The 22,285-nt window shown below is 37.6% G+C and overlaps 1 protein-coding gene across 1 annotated transcript in view; it reads right to left on the reverse strand.

Moving 5' to 3' along the window:
* Positions 1 to 22,213, reverse strand: part of PPHLN1 (periphilin 1) — a 60,769-nt gene extending 38,556 nt beyond the window's left edge. The window contains exons 1-5 of the mRNA XM_030959649.1: positions 22,115 to 22,213; positions 17,419 to 17,467; positions 16,244 to 16,335; positions 12,566 to 12,745; positions 12,068 to 12,123 (exon numbers count right to left, since the gene is read on the reverse strand). Of these exons, the coding sequence (XP_030815509.1) occupies positions 12,068 to 12,123; positions 12,566 to 12,745; positions 16,244 to 16,335; position 17,419 (329 nt within the window). The 5' untranslated portion in view covers positions 17,420 to 17,467; positions 22,115 to 22,213. The remainder of the gene's footprint in view (positions 1 to 12,067; positions 12,124 to 12,565; positions 12,746 to 16,243; positions 16,336 to 17,418; positions 17,468 to 22,114) is intronic.
* Positions 22,214 to 22,285: the final 72 nt, after the last annotated feature.

Below are 22,285 nucleotides of genomic sequence, written 5' to 3' on the forward strand. Positions count from 1 at the left end.
GACTTGTGCTTAATTACTAACCTTGCCTAGAAATAACTCTCACACTTTTATATCTTCAACTTATAAATAAATTGAAGAAGCTATACATAGCTTCTGCAACACCAGACTTCAGTGCAAAGAGATAAAACAGTCAAGATCTGAACTGAATCCTTAACTGAAAATACCTTTTCTGCCTCATAACGCAGATGCAAGGAGGAGGGAGAGGAAAAGTTAAACTAAAATTCCTTTTGCCTGCCTTTTCAGGACATTGCAAGAGCTACCAACATGAATCAGATGATGCAGAAAATATTTAATAAAATATACAACACCCCCAGCCTCTAAAAGAAGAGCAAGAACACCTCCACTTTTAACATCTTCAAAGTAAATGTAGGTGGTGCAAGATTCCAGCCACCCCTCTCCCAGAACTCATTCCATTTCTTTCTAAAGTACACAGTTGTGCAACAAACCAACAACTTACTCAGGCTCTGCTTTGGAGATTTGCTATAATCTCTTGTTATTGCCCAAAGATCCTTATGCAGATTTATCCTAAGCTAAAATAATACAATGAATTACACCATCATAGATAGAAGGAATTGTACCTAGTTTCAATGGCTTTCATTTGAACATTTGAAATGGCAATAAGATTTCTTATTGACAACTGGTTTTCAACATTTTATGACTAAGCAAGTAACTAGAGCACTTGTGATATTTACATTTTGCTCCAAATGAAATTAACATAATTAGAACCTGCCAGTGTAATCTTATGAACAGCTTTCTGCATGAAAGCAAATGGAAAAAGGCATTGTGAAACACTTTCAAGCAGAAAAGGATATCCAGAAATACCAAATAGGCAAATCAAGAATAAAGACAAAACATGCTATTTAGACAATAAATTAAGATCAAATTAGACAAAATAACTGCATTCAAATGCATGTGACCTTGGTTTTTCTTTTTTTTAAAACAAGGGCTTCCTAAGGCCCCCCAATTTCTCTAAAATAGAAAACAAAACACAGGCCTTGCATTCCAGAAGGAGTATTTTCTTAAAGTGATGGACCAAATTACAATTTCTAGAAACAGCTACAACATTTACAACTGCTCTTTGAGCAGCCTATCACCCCAGAAGAGTAAAGTAGTTCAGACAACTAGCTCAGGGACCTAGCTCATAAACCTCTCCCATTTTATGACTCTACGCAGTAGCAACTAAACTAATTCCTAAACAAACTTAATTCAAAATGGAAACAACTGAAATCTTCTATCTCAATATAAGCTTAAAAACTGGAAAATAGCTGGGAAGTATAATATGGTACTTTCCATACTTTCTTTTTTCCTAATGCCCTAATGGATCAGAGAAACTGGTCAATGTTTTAGCTTCTAGACAAAGTTCTAATGGACAAAGATTCCTAAGTAGGCACTTGCACTTTTACTGTTGTCCTGCCTCAGGCAGAGACCAGCACACAGAAAAGAGTTTTAAAACATTTCCCTGAGGTACTAAAGCACATTGGTATCCCTCAAAAGTGTCTTTTCTTTAAGGGCTTCGAATTTACTTCACACTTAGTATGTGCCAAGCAATTTAAAGTAGACAAGCATTTGTCTTATATACACACTAAGCCCCAGAGAGAATGATTTTTGCACTTTATTTTAGGGACATAAGTGAATTTTATGTTCAGCAAGCTATTACTTTTTCCCCAAAAGCTATCTTTAAAATCCTTCCATAGAAGAACCCAGAAACCATGAAATAGCTGCTGGAAGAGCACTTAAGCTTTTCATCAGTGTGCTACAGAATGCCATTAGTTCACTGGCAAAAGAACACAACACGTAGTTGTGTTCTTCAAGGATACGCTGATTTGATCAACTCTTGGGGTTGAGTTTCTAACACTATCAATAAAAAGCTGCAAAAGGAAGAGCAAGTTGTGGAACAGGTTTGTAAGCAGTAACACTTCATGTCAGTAATACTGATGGACACTACCCTTACTATAATTACTTTTTTCCTACTTCCAAATCCCTTCACGAGATCTATAAATCAGAAAAACATTCAAAATGGAGAAATGCTTCACAGATCTCTGTTTTTATTCTTAAATAAAGTGAGATTTGAAGCAATTAGGTCAAATAGGTTTCACTTGTTTATATGCCTCAAAGTGTCGTTTGTAATAGTGGTACGGATTTCTGCATAGCAAATTTCAATAAAGTTAGCACACTACTGCCTCTGTTTCTGGATTTCTTAATATAAATGACATTATACATACAGGAAGTAAAATCCATCACACATAATGGAGTTTTTTTTGTGAACTCATTCCTTCCTGTCAGGTATAGAGTTTGTTCAAAATCAGAAAGTTGAGAGTTCCTCTTATAAATTATTCAGCCACATGGCTTTCTCATTTTTATTTTCCAGTTTGCTTTTTCCCTTCACTTTCATTACAATTTACAGTCTCTATAATAAACATTAATATCTCTTGCCTCTTTTTGTAGGCCATTTCCTATATATTATAAATATCACTCATTTGAACATATTTAACACATAGGCAAGCTATGCTGCTTGGGTAAATTCCTTATTAAAAATCCTTTTGCAACTCTTGTATGCTTTCAGTTATTTCAGTGATATAATAATAGTTAACTTTGGAGCTCTATGACAGCTCATACTGACTGAAACTGGTGCTGCTGCAATCCCGAACTCTGCAACCTTCCTTGGATCCCTATTTCGATTCTGTGCCTAAGCTGGCATTGATATTTTCCCTCAGACAACAAAACTGACAGACAAATATTTAATTAATTGTGGTGGGCTAGCACACAGAACCAGCTACGTGAAAGGTACAAACACCTGAAACAGAACCAGGGAGAGGGGAAGGACCACAATGCCTCCTGCTTAGATAGTTTAAACTGCTGTGGAAATATACTTTTACTGTAGGAGAATCAGTCTCTTTATTGTATTCATGGCTTTTAATTAATTACAATAAATAAAAGAGGTTCCTTGACAGAATTCTAGAGCACTTAAAGTTAGAATCAATAAGCCTCAAAGAAGTAATACTCCTTTTTTCCCCCTAAAAATAACAGACATACATATCTAGCCACACTGACTGGCTGTGAGTAATAAATATAAAATCAAAGATAATTTTAAAAACAGAATGCTGCTTAACAGACACAAGTTTTAGTAACTATTAATAAATTAACAGTATCTGAAAAAAAGTTTTAAAGAAGGTAATTCGTTGCTTTATACTTCAGCCTCCTCTGTTAACATAATCTTTCACCTTACTTAGATAATCCTTGTAAAAATGCTTCAAAAACTGCCTCTAACAAGATAAAAATTGTAGAATGCATGCTGAGTCTAGTAACTCATCAAACATGAATTAGTTTGCCCATCTACTCTACACTGATGAGATCCCACTTGATACACTGTACCCAGTTCCAAAGTCCTGGAAAGACATGGATGGACAGCTGGACCAGGTACAAAGGATAGCAACAAAAATTATCAAATGGGATGGAGCACACCTGTGAGGAAAGGTGTGAGAGTTGGTGGTGTTCCGCCTGGAGAAGAAGGCTCCACCACAAAATGTTTATGATGAGCATGCTGAAACACTGGAACAGGTTGCCCAGAGAGCAAATAATCCATCCCTGGAAAAACATTCAGGGCCAGGCTGGATGGGGCTCTGAGCAACCTGACCTACTTGAAGATGTCCTGCTTACTGCAGGGGATTGGTACCTTTGAAGGTACCTTCCAACTCAAACCGTTCTATTATTCTGTAAGTCGATACATTGAAACATTTTTTCCATTTTACTTCCAAATTTCATAATCATGCTCTCAAGCATAATTTTCAAAAATAATTAGGCATACTAGGCTAGATAAGTTATGACTTAATTTAACACATGCAACTGTTAAAAGTCAGACCTCAGAAGAGAAAGACATTCCCTCAACTGGCTGACCCAACCCTGCTGTGTGTAATGACATCAACATTCAGTTTCACCTAGACAAAGGCATTTATTGTCAGCTCATAGACAAGTTCTACAGAGCACACAAAGGAAAGAATCTTTAAGGTTATGCAAATATATATCATGAACTAATGTCAAGACTAACACTGAGAATAATTTGTTACCATGCAAAAATAGTATCTTTTAAAAATAATACCAACAGCATAAGATCATGGATTGCTTTATTTATGAATTTTTCCTCAGATGTAGATCATAACACCCTAGACACAAGGAAATGGAACATCAAAAATTTTCTCTTTGAAGCAAAATGCTTAACAAAAGGATGCCTAAATTATCAGTAACACTAAACTTTTTCCTCTCCTCTCCAGTATCCTAATATTCCCACTCTCTCTCAATGGGAATTTAATCTAAAATGTTTAGTATATTCAAAACATAACAAGTCCTTGGAATCTAACAGACGAAGAATTTACCTTCCTAAGGGAAATTATGGTAAAGTCCTCTGTGAAAATACACCTCAACATGAGAAAGCCATGACTACATTCATCAGTCCAATTCATTGGCTTTGAGATTAGTTTGATGCCATCTTAACAGAAGCTGTCTGCACTCGAAGGGAGACTCCCTTCTCTTTCCCTCCCCCACTGTCTCAGAAGCTAGCTGTTTTTCAATGAAGTAGTTAGGAAACTTTTCCAGAATAATCAAGTGCTACCCATGGGAGTTTGCCTCATTATTTCCCAATCCAGCATTAACCTGCTAGTTTTGATACCATCTATAGTGCTAGCCATAAGACTGGACCAGGTAAGCTTGCTTTTCAAAGACTTTCTTTAAGAAATACGTTAATCAAGCCCTTACAGTGGAAACGTACATAATCTTATCTTTGGGCACGTTATCCTATCATACATTGTAAACAGATGAGCTCCTTACAGTTTATTAGCATTATGTAAACAACATTTATTAGAAGGAAATCATAATTTTCCCAAGATGTGACTAAGTTTTAAACAATTAATCAATGTTAACACAAAATTTAACTGAGTTTGCACAGACTACTGAATTTTTCATTAGAGGTGCATCATAACATATCAACACCTGTAGTAAACAGGTGTCTCACACAATAGCCCCTGTTAAAAAAATACAATGATGACATCAATTTCATATGACAATTTAAAACCTTACAAAAACTACAGTGGGAAACAGTTGTACACACAAAAAGCCACAAACCCTTAAAACAGAACACAGCTTTGGATCAAAAGCAAGTCAAACACGATAGCAGTTGAGAATTGACATGATGAGAACTTCTGGGGTTTGTTTTTTTACCAAATTTGATGTGTTTGCTGAAAGTTTGTCAAATAAATACTTACAAATCAATTTACTACCTGGCCATTCCTTATTCAACAACAATTTTTAAGACTATAAATATTATATTTTAATAATTTATAACAATATTTTGCAGCAAAAGCAACATTCACCTTCCAATTCAGCCACACAATTAGCTAAAACATGTAAAAACATCCCAGTTGAAAATAAAAGCAATTTCTATCTCCTCCCCATATTTTTACAGTATAGGTTGGGGGCAAAAATATTTCACAGTTGAAACCCTGCCTACTAATCTCTCCTTTTCCCCCCATTCTCAAGTGACAAACATTTCAGAAGTGGAATGACAGCAGTCTTGCTTTGAATGACATTTCCAGAATAATTCTAGATATACGCACACAGGGCCCATATGAGCAGAGCAGAAACTCAGTTTGACATAAAATTCCTAGTAAGAAAACAGGCAGCGTTCACACAGCCTCCAAGTTCCAAGTTAAACAGTAGAAAGATTCATCACAACAGTAAAATCAAACTTGTCCAAACTGAAGCTTTTTAACTTTCAGTTGACCTGCACCAGTGGACATTTCTGAACTGCTCTTGATTAAATTCAATCTTCAGTACAGGGCATTTTTTAAAATGCTATGTGCTATCTGCATGAGAAGATCTGAGTTCTTAAAATCCACTGAAAAACATATAGACCTACAGGACCCAAAGTGCTAGCATACAATCAGATATATTTAACTATGACTGAGTAATGACAGTCAAATTATGGAATGTAAATCTCAGTTTGCAAACAAATTGGTTGTCCCAAGCACAAAAGAGCTACAGCCAGCAGAGCAGAAAACAGTTCTTAAAGAAAATGTAGTAACGACTGAATCAGTAAGACTGCTGAATAAAACATGAACTGAATATGAAGTCATTAAATATTTAGTGTAAACTAGAATCAACTTTTAAGTTGTATATTACCTATTATCTTGTTCCAAAAGGTTCTAATTTTCCCCCTCCACCCTCCAAAATATCATAAGCCAAGATAAACTAATTTAGCTAGCAGCTTAACACAATGGGGTTTCTGAGCAAAAGATTTCAACAGACAAGTTCTTGCCTGGAGTTGCAGACAGATATAACGAATCTACCACAATGATCTATTATAAGCAAACTGTAATTTTGTATATGAATAAACAAGCTACTCTACTCAGCCATGTGAATACCTGAGAGGTTCAATGTTCTGGCAGAGATTCTATTTATTTATTAAAAGAAAAAGGCATGTGCTAATGAGTATGATTACAACTCTGCTTATCAATCTCTGTCAAAAGGAAGACCATCTTCTTTGGGTGACTGCCATATTTATTTCCCTCCACATATGTTTTTTAATAAAGAATGAGGTTCTTATATGGTGTCCCTTAAGAGCTGTCAAATATTGCAGCAGACTTATGTACATTTATAGCACCATCTCATAAATCCCTTTGGCTAAGTTTATCTTCTATAAGCAAGACACAGATCAGTTTACATTATAAGAAAGTTTAAATCCAAAGCCTAAAGGCCTCCCACAATATAATATACTGCTTTAAAATATTACACTATTTAAACATGTGCACGATTTCATTAATTAAAGAAAACAGAGAGGGAGGAAAAAAAAACCCCAAAAATAACTGCCCCCTGTAACTCAAAGGTGATTGCATAGCGACAATGTAAAGATAACCGCCTCGGCCTATGACACATCTGGACTCTCAAAATTAAATGCTGCTTTATTCAGAGACGAGTCAGCGGCCCTTAACTTCCATCTGGAGACTCTCTCATCAAAGGTTTTCAATTAGAATAACTATTCTTACCAAAGTACAATTTTCTTCTCAATGTACGATCTTCAGACCACGACTCCACAATATCCTGTCATCACTTTGTGCACTTACAAGGGGTTAATCACTAAATGCAAGGGCAGTTCAAGCAGAGATCAAAAAGCCAAGATTGCTGGGCTTCTATTCCCCACTTTGCAATTTACTCCATGGCCTGCAGTAAACCCATTCTCACTGTGAAGGTGCATGCATCTAGAAAACCCAAGATATATTATGCTTTACCCCCCTAAGTGGTAATTGCAAGTTTAATGTTCAGAAAACCACTTTTTTTTTTCAAATAAAAGATAATAAGCCATTGATTTTGTTTTGTTCCAAAACAAAACACAGAACTGACTGATGAATCTCAATTGTTCACAGACCACAAACTGTTTACAATTAAGTTTCTATATTTCGCTAGACAGTTTTCTCTCATTTGTAGCACCAAAATTACTTCAATATTTCCATTTATTACTAAGTATTTCCTAAGCACTCCAGGAAATAAGCAGATCTGGTTTTGATGGACAAATGCATTAGAATTAAAGACTGGACTACTAAAACTACTTCCTAATTTAACCTAGAACATGGGAGAAAAATCTAACACAAAATAAACACACATAGTAGCAACAAGTTTCCTCCATTAGCAGAGAAAAAATTATTCATATATACAGCTGAAGAGGGGATATTAAAAATGTCCTATGTAAGCTGCTTCTCAGGAGTCTATTTTTTACTTATTCCACAAATATGGCAACCCTTATTTTACAAAAATCTGGGCCTCAGATAATTCTAAGGATCAAATTTAATGCATGTGTAGCTGGGATTTACAAGTGCGTCATTTTGTAATTTCTCTTTGAAGATGAGTCTTACCCATCTTAACTTGCCAAGTTTCGTATATTTCACATCTTGTAAACTCAGTTTGGTTGGTAAAAAAAAAAAAGAAAGAATGAAGTAATGCTCTGTGCACTCAAAAGGATTAAAATTTGGCATGACTAAAGTGAACAGCAGCTAACAATCTTCCAAAGCATTTCACACTGAAAAGTTCATCTGACCTTATAAAAATGAACTTGTATGCAAAATCCATTGCTATGAGGCCCATAGGGAAGTACTGCAAAACTAGACTCTTTCAACATGTAACAGCACAGTTCCCTGCAACTTTTTAAAAAATCTGACATGCATGAGTGCTTTGCATAAATGAGCCCAATATATCACTGAAGACAAGCACTAACACAGTTCCAGAAATGATCAACATCAGTAGAAGATAAATGTACAAAGAAGTCACATCTTAATTGATCTCTACTCCTTTGAATTGCTAAGTCTCTCTCACAGCATCAGCAACCAAGACATTAATGTGTGCAGAAAGTTTCCTCCACACTATGATGTACAATTCTTTGTATGTGCCAACCACAATTGAACCAAAAGGCACTTGAAATCCAGCTAAAACAAAATTCACATCAGTTTCTGGAGTTCAGAACTCCTTAGGTGACGACAGGAGAGAAAGAGCTGAGAACTCAGTTTGAAATCTATGCCCCACACATCCTCTGAATTCCTTTATTTTTTACATATAAAATGTGTATCTTCACCATAAAAAAGTCATGGTCAGGATGACAGCTGTTCACTAAACACAGCATAAAACCCTCAAAAAGCATGTGGCAGGAATAGTAATGCTCCACTCAGCGCCAGACATGATAATGTCTACCATGTAAATGACAGCTGCTTGGAAACTGGAGCATAACTCTATATGGAAGAAGGCAAGAAAAAAAAGACAGTAGGCTAAGTGCTAGAACCTCTGTAATCCTGTTGTCACTCATGGAGAACTGCTGCTGGTCATTAGACACATCACAGCTGAAGCCACAGCTCTACAAATGCTAAGTAAGCAAGCATGTCCAATTTTTAAGAAAAAGACAAGCAACTTACAAAAACCCCAACAAAATACCACTGAAGAAACAATAGGAAAAAAAAGGAAAAAAAATCCCTAACTGCTGGTTTCTTCAACAGCAAAGTTTAGGAGAATTACCATTTAACAGAAAGATAGAACACAAGGAGTTGGAAGGGACCCACAAGGATCACTGAAGTCCAACTCCTGGCCCTGTACAGGACATCCCCAAGAGTCACACCATGGTGCTTGAGAGCATTATCCAACACTTCTTGCACTCTGTCAAGCTGGTCCTGTGACCACTTCCCTGGGGAGCCTGTTCCAGTGCACAAGCACCCTCTGGGTAAGAAACCTTTTTCTGATATCCAACACAAACCTCCCCTGACACAGTTTCAGGTCATTCCCTCAAGTGCTGTCACTCATGACCACAGAGCAGAGATCAGTGCCTGCGCCTCCTCTTCCCCTACCAAGGAAGTTGTAACCTCAGTGAGGTGAGGTCTCCCCTCAGTCTCCTCTTCCCCAGGCTGAACAGACCAAGTGACCTCAGCTGCCCCACAAAATGCTTCTCCTCAAGGCCCTTCATGATCTTTGTTACCCTCCTTTGGACACTTTCTAATAGATTAATATTTTTCTCATATTGTGGTGCCCAAAACTGCACACAGAACTCACTTAAGGACATTTGATATCACAGATAGGAAGCATTTTACTTCAGGAGAATCTCAAGTAATGTTTTTCAGCACTCTAAATCAACATAGGGGGCAGAAAAATACAAAGGGTAAGAGATAAGAAAGTACCTTTTGACAAGTATGTTTTCAAAAACCAAACCAGGAAAATGTGAATGATGACTACTCAAAGGGAAATGCCATCATATTGACAACAACTTCTTACAGCACATTTTTAGCTGCTGATTACGATTTTAAAAATAATAAAGAAAGCTACTATTTCAATCAATAAATGAGCTATTATTTTTAAGAATTTAAAGTCACTGTACTAACTATGAAAACCCATTAAATACAATCTTCTGACTGTCTAGCTTCTAACTATGCTTTAGCCATGCTCCATGTAATTTAAAAAAAAAATCCTTCTGGTTAAAACCATCTTAAACCTCCTCCTATTTCCTCAAAAAAAAAGAATTATGTGTACTACAAAGAACTTAACTAAAATAACTTTAAGCATATCCAAAGAGAAGGCATTTTTGCACAAAATAACTTTTTTAGTATCATATTTTGTGGAGCAAATGTCTTTGAAATAGAAAGTAATTAGCATTTTCACCACAGGAGACAATATATACCATGAAATGTACTTTGATTTCCTCCTTGAGATCCACTACATTGCTCAATAGTGGGCAATATGCAAAGAATCGTAATTAAGTTTATTACAAACATTGAACACTACAAATGTTTTGTAGTCTGATCACAAGACTTTACTTTCAAGATTATTTGCTATATTTATATAATGAATCAGTAGGATTTCATTCAATTCCAAATATATTTGAACCATAGATCTTTATGAAGTTCTTCCATAGCATTATTGCAGTTGTGTAACCCCTATATAATCTGAAGTATATAATACATATTCAGATGGCACTATCATATACCACACAACACACTTATAAAGCCTTCAACAAAATGAGCTGACATTTTAACCTCACTTTTTTGAACCTTATTTTGAAAGGAAAAAATCAGGATGCATTAAGACAATCTTTTTGACCACTGGGTGCCACTCTTGTTCTATGTACAATAAACTGCCTGACGCTAACTCGGTCTTCTCAGGCTTTCTGGTGTTTTTCCTCAGCTTTAAACAACCCTGATTCTTTTAAACTGAGAGGAAAATATGGAAAAACTTTTACACAAATTTTTACTGAGCACTCCTGTTCAAAACCTTTTATTATCGCTTCTAGCCCCAAGAATGCAATCCTGAAAGAAGTCTATTGCACCAAGACCCTTACGATACATGACGGACTTCCTTTATGGTGAGATTATAGAATAATCCATCCATGCTGTGTCTAAAGCATCCCACTCAATGGAATAGATATCTACTGCAATTATGTGGCCTTGTGGATATTGCTATTAACAGCATCATACTGAGTTTACAACACCACAAATCTAAGGCTTGCCCTGTCTGAACTTTTTCTGACCTGCATGCAGTTTGTTTTTTTTAACTTGCTGCTGGTTTAACAGCAATTTTTCCAACTGGTCAGGTGTCTATAGCTAACTTGGTTACTTCAGGTGATCTTTGTATGGTATACCCATAGTTTTAAATACATGTTGTAACAAGGAGTTATTCTATGATATTATGACTAACACCATGATGCAATATCCACAAATACAGGCTGGCAAAATAGACATCTCAAGAACTGGAAATGCAGGATGTGGCATATAAAAGCACAGCCATCAGATGACATTCTTAGATCAGACTGCTAATATTTCACCTACACTAACAATCAATTCTTGTCTTAGTATTTAAGGTGACTTTCATCCTTGTCCATAAATTGAGTGTAACACTATCCTGTGCACTTTATTTGCTAACTCAAAAAATCCATATCAAACATCACTGCAGGCATATGTGTATTACAGCCCTATGATTTACTACTAGTCCTTAGATCTCATAAATGGGAAGCTGAGGTACAGACTAAGAAGGGTTCATAGAAATTAACATTACATATGATGGAAATATATATTCATCAGTTCAGCTGAGAAAACAGGGAGCTCAGAAGAAGGCTGTGGTGAACTTCATAATCCTATTATCTATCCTACCAACCTTTAAAATGGCACAGGCATCATCATACTGTAGCCCCAATGTACTGCAGCTGCAGAATCAAATAACAGAACAAAGAATTCTCTGAAATCATGCATCACATCAAGAACTGTGACTCATCAGAGATGCATTAAATTACTTACACTTCCAGGTTACCATCCTAATGATGTTATCATGATGCCTCCTATCCTTATTAAACTAGAGACTTTCATATCATATAATTTCTTTAATTTCTATTTCAAACAATACAACTAAAACCCATTTTTTTTCCACTCTTGTCTTTTACTTCAACAGATGTCCTTTCCCTGTTATTTCACTGGTCTGCTCTACCAGCTGTTTTGGTGACCAAGTAAAATGCCCTAAATATTTGCAGCCTATGCATGGCACTACTAGAATCAAAAAATACCTGTATTCAGGTCTTGTAGGGTGATCATCCCTTGACCATCTGTATCCTGATTCATCCTGCAAAACATACAGGCAAAACAACTGCATGACATGTATCTCAATGTCAGATGTCAAGTACAGTTAGTAGCCAAATGGTACTTAATAAACCAAAGCATTTAATGAGTTAAAAAAAAATATTACCCCTTGCAATAAATATTTTCTCAATTTATTCACTGTATCTATTTACTTTTTTTTTCCTGTGTCAATATTGAAAAGAGCAACTTTGCAATGCTATACAAAACACAAACTACAGAAGTTTCCAAAGCATATATACATGCTCTGACTTAAAGAAGACTTTTGTCTTCAAAATATAAATTACCATCAACACTCTGAAATCACAGAATTTCAAACAGCTGGGTTGCAGGGGGGGGCAACAATAATGACCTTTCCAGTATTTTAATTACCTAGTATTGAAGTCTTAATGGGAAAATAAATATCATAAACATGAGAGAAGAATCACCTTATGTACACCTCGGTGTGGAGGGCCACTTCTTCGGTCGTGGGTGAAACTCCGACCCGCGTTGTAGTCTCTGTACTCAGCGTGACCGTAATCGTCATAGCGACTGTAACTCCCATCCCCGGGTCTCTCAAGCAGGCCTGGTTTCTTGGGCACAACGTTTACTATTCTGTGGTAATCACCCTAAACCACAAAACAAACAAAATCATATTGCTTTTAACAGCTGAAAATGCGTAATGCACAAACAAATGCAGAACCAAGTTATTTCTAAATATGGGAACTTAAAAGAGAAAACTGCACAGGGAAACAGCAAACATTAAAAACCATGCCCATCTGACAGTGGAGTAACTTATTAAATCTAACTGGACACTACTCATATTCAATCCTTAGGCATTACAAGTTTAATTATAGAGGGAAATTCTTAAACATGGTTTGTCTTTTGAAAGTTTATAAGCAGTAGCATTAGCTACTTTCTGAGCATCGGTTAGCTACATGTATTCCTCAGATTTTTACATTATCTTTAGAATGCAACAAAGAAAGTTGCACCTGTGATGCCTACAAAAAAAATAAGAGTCCATTTGAAAATACTAACAATTTTCCTTATGTCCATAACATCCTCCATAATGCAGAGACTGTATTTTAAGATAGACCTTGCTCCATAATCTGAATGGATAAACACACACTAAATACAATGTAGTAGGCAATCTGAAAATTCAAGTGGCAGAATTTTAACACTTGGTTTTTCTTTTAGCACAAATTTCAAGCAGCTTTTTGCTAGAACACAAATTTATTTCCCTCAAATAGCATGTCATATACCATTTGTCAACTAAAGAAATTCTTTTTTAAGTACAAACTGCACAGCTGCAAAAGATACAAATTCAATTTTACTAGAACTAAGTTTTATATAAGTCAACTGCAAATAAAAAGCAAATGAAAACATGAATGCAAGATTTTGTATTTTAAATCTTCTTCTTTTAGCAAGACTTTTTTTTAATGGGCCTTAAGCTACTAATGCAAAGACTCGAGTCAGCATGTGCAATTTGGCGGGGCTGGGGTGGGGGGAAGACACTCAAGCAATTTTTTAACACTAAGAAGTCACAGTCTAACGCACTGATAGTTTTTGCAGAAAAATACATTGTATTCACAAACTGCTAAATATTGTCATGCAAAAAAAAAAGTTAGTTCTGATTTCAGAGACCACCCAACAAACAGACTACAGGGCAGTCTAAAGCCAGCCTACAGCCATACAGGTGCAAAATGGAGACTACATAAATATTCACAACATTTGATCTACTCTTACCTCATCAAACATCCTCCACAAATAATTATTTTTTTTAGTTTGGTGTCTTACAAAGATGTGCTGTGCAGCTTAAATAAAACTGCTCCATGCTTTAACCTCACCCAGAAGATCCCACATAACTATACTGACACATAGAAGAACAGTTACCTGAAAACTCGATGAGTATCCTACTCACACAATTATGTCAAGTGCTTGCAATTTCTCATTCTTTAACAGTAACTGTGTTTCTACTACTATCTATACTTGATATACAATTAGAACCCAGTTTAGACGAGGACACATCTCTTGCCCTCTTAAAAAAAAAGATACTTCATTCTGTATCATTGGCATATCTTATTTCCAACATACTAACCTAGCAGTAAACACTAAGCATATTAACAGATTGAACAAATTAATTCCATTTCACTTGTTTAATCAAAATTAAGTCAGACTTCTACGTGTGGACACAAATACAATAGCTCAGGCTTACAAGGACAGAAAGTACCTTCTAACTATCTTGAATCTACAGAGCTGTATGAGAAGGAACTCCATATCCATCTTTCAGTATGGCAGAGAGACACCATATCTTGGTTTGCCCAGCTACTGGGGGTGCTGTTTTGGTACAGATGGGTATTATTAATTGTGATGAGTGTACTCTGCTACTCCCCTCAACCCCAGCTCCAAACACGTGTAATGTAAACATTGAACTATCTAGTAAACATTTGCATCAAAATGAGTGCATCACATCTTTTAGACTATGAATTTTCAAAATGCCTGATCACACATTGTTCCCTGGACAGCCTGAAAGATTACGGGAATTTAGAAATGTCAGTGATGCAATGGTTAAATTAAATTGGCCACGCATTAGTCAAACAACTGAAAAAATGTCTGTGAAAATACATTCTGCCTTTCCTCTTATCCTATCTTGATAAGCATTTTGGAGAAAGAGGTAGCTAAATAATCAAAGGTAGCTAAATCAATCTGATTTCCAGCTTGCTGAAAATGAAAAATGTTACTTTTGCCTGTCACAGTAACAAAAATGCCACAGAACAGCCAACCACCAATAAATTACCAAATAGAGAAGCCTGTGTAATTAGTTATGTAGAGTAACCAAAAGTCTCCAAAGAGACAAGCTGAAAACAAAACAGAGGGAAGGAACCCAGAAGATGCACTAAATCAGCTAAGGTGTTATTTCAATATTTACCATAAGTAAAAAGGAAATCAGATAAGAGGAACTGGCACCTGAAATTTTATTTTGCCAAAAGCACATTACCAAGGACATAAACAGAAATATCAAAAAATATTCTTATAATTCTATTTACAGCGTAATACCTCCAAAGACAAAGCTACAATCTGCTTTATTATTTGTTGGAGACTTCAGACAAGGGATTAAAAAAAATTGCACAACTCTGTGGAACAGAGAATTCCTAAAAGCATTCTGAAGTTATTCTATAGCACAGCCTCTACATTTGCTTTTACAAGCATACCATACATAACACACCACAAAAGACTCTGTATCGACAAAGCAGATTTCTGTTGCCACTCTTCTTGTAAAGCGCTTCCTTTACAGGACTCCAAAGCACAACTTTAGCAAAGATGTACTTTCAACACTTGTTAAAAACCTCTTCTCCTATAAACATTTTAAAAAAAACTTTGTTGGTGACAAGAACAATCATGAAAGAAGTTCCTTTACCACATCAAGTTACTTAAAAGAAATATTAATATAAAAAGATGCTGTCATCCTATTGTGAAGCTCCCATACCTTCTTGGTGACTTCTCATGTGCAGCTCCTCACAGCACTGACTCCTTCACAGCACAACCAACAAACTGCAGCTCCCCTCACAGCCCAACCAACAAACCCCATCTCTCTCCTCACCCAGCTAACCCACTCTTTCGTAGCACTCGTCTTCTTATTGGACACAGCTGTGGCCTATTAAGGGCAGGCCTGTTCCTAATCTTTGGTGATTGGTACAGCTGCAACTCCTCAGGTGTGAGATTACCTTCTGCAATATTCTCTTACATTCTATCCCTCCACAAAAAGACTATGGAAAAATGTAATAGTATTATGGCCTCTTGTTCCCCAGAAGTCATTAAAAATGCTGTGCTTAATAACACGAAGAATTACACCAAAAATCACTTTACCAAAATACAAATATTCTAAAACAGTTCCAACAGATTTGAAAATTTAAAAAAAGAAACCAATACTTAATTCAGTAGGCAGCCTCTTATTTCTGTGCAGATGCATGTGCCAGATTGCTGACTTCAAGGAACAGGGGAAAAAATGAACTTGGGGTATACTAGGAACTTACACAGGTACATAAATGCATTCCCTATGGTACAGGTCATTGTATAAGGGTACAGTATAATGTTATAATGCTACACAATGCTTACTGCACACTTACATCACCATGAATCCTTGGAGGGAGACGTTCTCTTGGAACTCTTTCATAGTCGTATCGCCCTTCGGACCACATTTCATCCCTTCGATAGGCCACTTAGGACAATGAAAATACAATTAGTGAAAACCAGACCCATTATGAATAGACAAAAGGAACAGTGAGCAGAAAAATAAAGGTTCCAGAATTTCTCCCAATACAATGTATTACGTACAAGCTCTGTACGTACACTTTTTATTATTAGCCCTTTAAAATATGGAAAGTATGTAATGTACTTGGAGCAAAAATAACTCGCAGTATGGTTAAGAACATGGTTACTGGAAATTAGTCCTGTATAATCAGTAAAATGACAGGACTTGGAGATACTATAAACCACTCTATTGAAATATATGCATATTGCAAATACTAGATGTACAGGCAAATGCATACACACACACCTCACAGCAATTTTAATAGTGTTCTGTTAAAAATACTGTAACTTTTAAAGAAATAATTCAACATCTATTTATTAGATTAAATAATTTCTTCTTTTAAATAAAATATAATAACTTTGAATTATTTCATCAACTCTCTCTGGAGAGAGATCAAAATGCAGCACATAATTCCTTAGTACAAAGCCCCACATTTTGATTACATGCATACAATACATTCTTCACATGCAGGTACTTCATGTTTTAAATTAAGAGCCAGCAGAACAAAAAAATACTTCTTTTCAGAGGAAAGTGACTTTGGAAGCAGAGTTAATAATTATTAATCACCATTATCCTAAGAGATTCTACTCATGCTGTGCTAGACAACACAGACTCGAGGAGTTCAAACCTTTCTGCTGATTATAAAGGTGACAAATTATCTACTATACAACTCTGAAAGTACATATGCAACTGCTAGAATTATATTTTTCAAACCTTCCCTTCAAAGTAGCAGCTCTAGCTTAAAAAGCTGTTAAAACAGTCAATACAGAAAAGTAACAGCAGGTCGTGTTCAGAAGGAGAAATACATAATGTTACCTACTTGCACAAAGTAAAAACACTTTACTGGAAATAGACTTCGGAGGCTACACAAAATTACTGATTAGTACAGATGCTAAGAATCAACATAAAAGAGTTTATTAACTGTAAACAGAGGTAGCACTAGTTCTGATATACACTTCTGCAAAATACAGCCAACACTTACATACTTACTTTTCTGTTAGTTTTTAGCAACTCTGCTTCTGAAGATCCATTTACCTACCTACACAAAATAGAAACTGAGGTTAGCAAAAAATACAAATATATTCATCATAATTATATTTTTTTCTACTAAGTAAACCAGACAGGTACAATCTAAATGTTTTAACTGCCTGTATCCTGTGATCTGTCTTTATAAAGAAAAATAAGATTCAGTTGCATGTGATGAGAAGTTAATTAAAAGCTTGATCTAACAAAGACTTTTCTTTTGGTAAAAGAGAGTGAATAAAAAAGCTCTTTCCTCAACTACAAGATGCATCTATGTTCAGAGATTGAATCTTAGCATTGGTTCAAACAAACCAGATTATTTTTCTTTAAATTATAGTTCCATTTTATAACAGACTTGACCTAAAGTTTGTTCTACAACCAAGACACAAAGCTAGTCTGATGTAGCTACAGGTTATAAATCAAAAGCTGACTAAACCAACCAGCTGATCCTAGTTTTGGTAAGGACAAAAGCGAGAGGATCCACAGTCCCTGCCCTCTCCAGTAAGCTCCATGCAAGAGTCACTAATTCTGAAACCACTGCTCATATTGCTGCATTGTGCACCATCAGAAGCACCTTCCTGGCACTTTCACAGTAACTGCCTCAACTTTTCTTTATTTTGGACTTCACTGACCTTTTCTAGAGCCTTAAAATGCACACCAGGGCTATATGTGCATGAACAGCTCTTAGGCCAACCCCACGCCCTCCTTCCCACATTACCAGGAGGATGCTCTGTGTGCTCTTAGCTGTCCCTACCATCCCCTTTTCTTTGTGCCCAGAACAGTACTTGAACATTTCTGTGTTCTTATGTACCAGGAGGGACAGAATTAGCTAGGGCAAGACAAAATCACGATGCTGAAAAGGCATCATGTGCTCTGCCCTAAAACACTTCACTGCTGGTCCCCTCATGCCCAGGCCTTGCCCAGGGTGGACCATTCCTTCTGCCTGTACTTGCCCACCTGAAGTGACCACGGCACCCACTCCCTCCACTGCTCACCATCCACAGCCCACCCACCCCTCACACTAACAGAGATTTAGGTACTTGATGGCAACCCTCACTTTTTTAACAGCAAAATACCAGGAGCTGAATTCAGATGAGGTTTTCAAGTGGGCTGCTTTTTTTTCCATTTGGACAAATACAATAGTGATCCTGTCCTTCTGCCTGCAGAAGTTATTGAAACTGTTAACTGAACACCATGTTCAAAAAGCAACATATCTCAGATAAGTGCTACTGAAGCTGAGGGCAGACTTACACCTCATGCTGCTCTGTCAGTCAAACCACCTGCAACATCCCAACACACATCACTGGCACCAACATTCACATACACACCCAATATTTTATCAGGAATCAAGCTCATAAAAACACTCCCTTTTTTATCACTGTTGGACCTCACTGAAATGAGCAAGAATTAAGACCAGTATTTCAACAAAAACACAAGCTGGAAAAAGGTAGAGATAGACTATCAACAGACTGACAAAAAAACATACACTAGACCACAAGCAACTATGCAGGTGGGAAAAAAATCTCATCTGCATTTAGAGGAATGAAATAAGGAAAGTTAATCAGGCAGAATGAACCATCAAGTACATTGGTTAAAATGCTGCCAAGGTAAACAAGTAGAAGACCAATTTTATACAGAACTCAAAACAGACAAATTTTAGCTGCGAACAATGAGATAAAATAAGGCTCTATTTGAAAATACCAAAAGAAAAAAATGCTTGAAGGGAAGAAAATGCAATTCCCAGCATCTTGAGCACCTTTTATCTGTTTCTATAGAAAAAGAAAACACTCCATTTCTTAACTGATGTGACCTAACACAGCTTTAGTAACAACCACGGACAGTTTAAACTCTTAGGATCAATATCAGAAGATTCCATTAACAAAGACTCAAGAGCTCAAATCTCAAATTTGTTATGCTGTATTGAGATTCGTCTGTTCTCTCAGTAGGTACGAAGTTGTTGTGAAACAAAGAATGAGAGAAACCTGGTTTTCTTTCACACCAAATACTATAACTCATCCTGATTAACTCTTTTCCATTAGCATATACAACCAAAAAAACAGTTGATGTTTAATATTATTATATATAATCACTTGCTATATTAATTTAAACAATCTCTTGCTATTTTTGATCAGAGGTGACTATTTTACCTAAAGCAAAGTCTTCTCTCAAATAAACACATTCTGTAAGTGCAGAGGTCATTCTATGAACACATCACAAGTTGCTCTACTGTAGCCAGGCACCAAGAATGGCTTTACTCCAATTATAGAGCACTATGTTTTGCTCTATGCTAATATATGTTTTTTCATCAGGCAGACTACACAGGTCCCTTCAGATTTTTTGCACCCTCCTGAAGCATTTGCAAAAGCACTCCAGTACTTTGAAACATTTGTACACAATTCTTGTCTGCTTACACTTACTTGAGACATCAATTTTCATCAAGGCTACAAGTATCTGCTTCTCCAGGATTTTAAATTTTCTTGTGTGTGCTATCATCCTTCTGCAGAATGTACATTTTTGTTTTCAACACATACAGCTTCCTGAACCAGATGGCTACATCTTGCCGTATGTGAACAAAGCAAATGCAGAGACAGGCAGCTGGAGTGCCTCCCATGCCACTGGGATATATCTGGTTTTATAATGTTACTTTGATAAACAGCAGAGACTGACAAATGCGAGCCTGTTTTGTCTATCGTCTCTACTTTGGAAAGCTCTCAAAAAAGCTCAAACGCTTTTGTACAAGATGCAGGAGAGATGTAACTTATTAGCAACAGCACTATAAAACTTGGAATGATTCCTGCTGTGAGGATATAAAGACAGAAAATATTGTTTTATCTTCCAGCAATTAGACTCTGAATTTGATAATCCTCAAAGATATCCCGGTATCTCTTACCTAGACAGAAGGCAAGGCAAATAAAAATGGGTTTGGGGGAGAAAGTTACTTTCTCATCTTCCCCTCGTACTTGGGACAGGTAAAACACACTGAATAGACACAGTCCTACTGGAAAAATTAAAAAGCACAAGTGTGAGAGCAGAGGGAAAAATCTAACACACCAGGAAAGAAAATAACATGAGAGAGGCACTGAGAAAAACCAGAGATTCAAAGACAATCTGTCTCTGCCTAATAGCCAATATTAGGCTGTAAGAGTTTCAAAAGCACTTAGAAGTATGACTGCAACAAGTCTAGGGATATTCACCTAGATACCAAGAGGTTTTCCTCCAACTTTTCTCAACCCATTCACAATTATTTTGACTTAAAACAGCATGCATAAACTGAATATAATTAATAACAGCAGCAGCATTCTAATGAGGATTTACAATCCCATGACTTCCACTTTACTACATCATTATGTCACTGGGACAAGAGCAATGGAAGCAATGCTTTGGGGGTTATATTAATAGAATGACTGATATATTAGCACTTATCTTTGCCTGACCACCAGCAGCTACCGACCTGCCTATTATCAGTGCCAGTGCCATGATAAGCATATTCTACCAGGCTCTGATGTGGCTGCTCCATCAGCAACATCACTGCAAACAACTGCATGGATCACCACTGCTCCCATGGCTTTCCATCCTGCAGCACAAACACCCTGACAACAAAGTATGGCAGCTTTCCATACTGCTGCCATAACCAGTCAAAATCACAATGCTCTCAAAAATTACTCTTGAAAGTACAGACCAACCCACAGCACTTCAAATAGGGCAAACCACTGCATCAAACTGTCCTCACTGGTTGTGCAGGTTCCCAGATCTTTTTGCTACTTCTGCCCTTGCTCCCTTGAAGCCACAGATAAAGAATCTATAGACTATCCTTGAAAACCCTAATGGAGGGATAAGAGCCTCCTTAAGGAGTATGAGTGAGAATAAAGAACCATGAAGAGTAGACTTGAGATGCTTAAATACTAGTAAGGACTTAAAATATTACAGCATATCCTGTTGTTAAACTAGTAACACAGATTTATTCTGGAAGACTTATTCTAGTACTTATTAGGAAATGAGCTCAGTGACACACTCCTGTCTTATTTATCCCTCTAAAAACAGTAAGTATATTGATCCTGCACCAACATACCCACCACACACATCAATGAAAGTGTTTACAATGGGATTTACGTAGCCTCCAAACAATCACTACGAATTATTGTTTAAAATTACTCTCAGATGTATGTACAAGGAGGACGAGCCTTCCCTTCAAAACAAATATACAAATTAAAGTGAGAAGCAACGTCTTCTGTCCCATATGGGTTTCAAAGAGGATTAAATGATGAGGCATACGAGCCACCTCGGGCGCTGACCCACCAGCCGCTGCCCAGAGGAGGCCGTCCTGCCCAGCGCTCGGTCCCGCCGCCGAGTTTGAGCGCACCCCGCGGGCAGCGGGGCTCCGCAGCGCTCCCGCCGCGCTGGGGCTGCCCCGGCGCGGGAGGGACGGACGCGCTCCCCAGGCCGTCCCTCGAGGCTCCGCTTCCCAGGGCGGACGCTCCGCACCCCGAGCACGTGCTCGCAGAGGCGGCCCCGGGGCGCCCCGCCAGAAGCCGAGCGCGTCCCACCGCAGCCGCGGGCCAGAGGATCGGCTCCGGCACCGCTGGTTCCGCGGAGGAAGGCGGCCGGCCCGCGGCTCGGCCCCGCTCCCGGCCCCGCTCCCGGCCCCCGCCGCTCGCTCACCCACCTGCCGCTGCCGCTGCCCGTTTCCCGCTCCCGCTGCGCGGCAGCCCCGCGGCAGCCCCGCACGTCCCCGTCGCTTCCGGCGCTCCCGAGCCGTCGGCGGAAAGCCCCGCCCGCCGCCGCGGAGCCGCAGCCCATTGGCCGCGGCCGCGCCGGGAGCTGCGCGTCTGCGGAA

Source organism: Camarhynchus parvulus, chromosome 1A (genome assembly GCF_901933205.1).
Source record: "Camarhynchus parvulus chromosome 1A, STF_HiC, whole genome shotgun sequence".
NCBI lineage: Eukaryota > Metazoa > Chordata > Aves > Passeriformes > Thraupidae > Camarhynchus > Camarhynchus parvulus.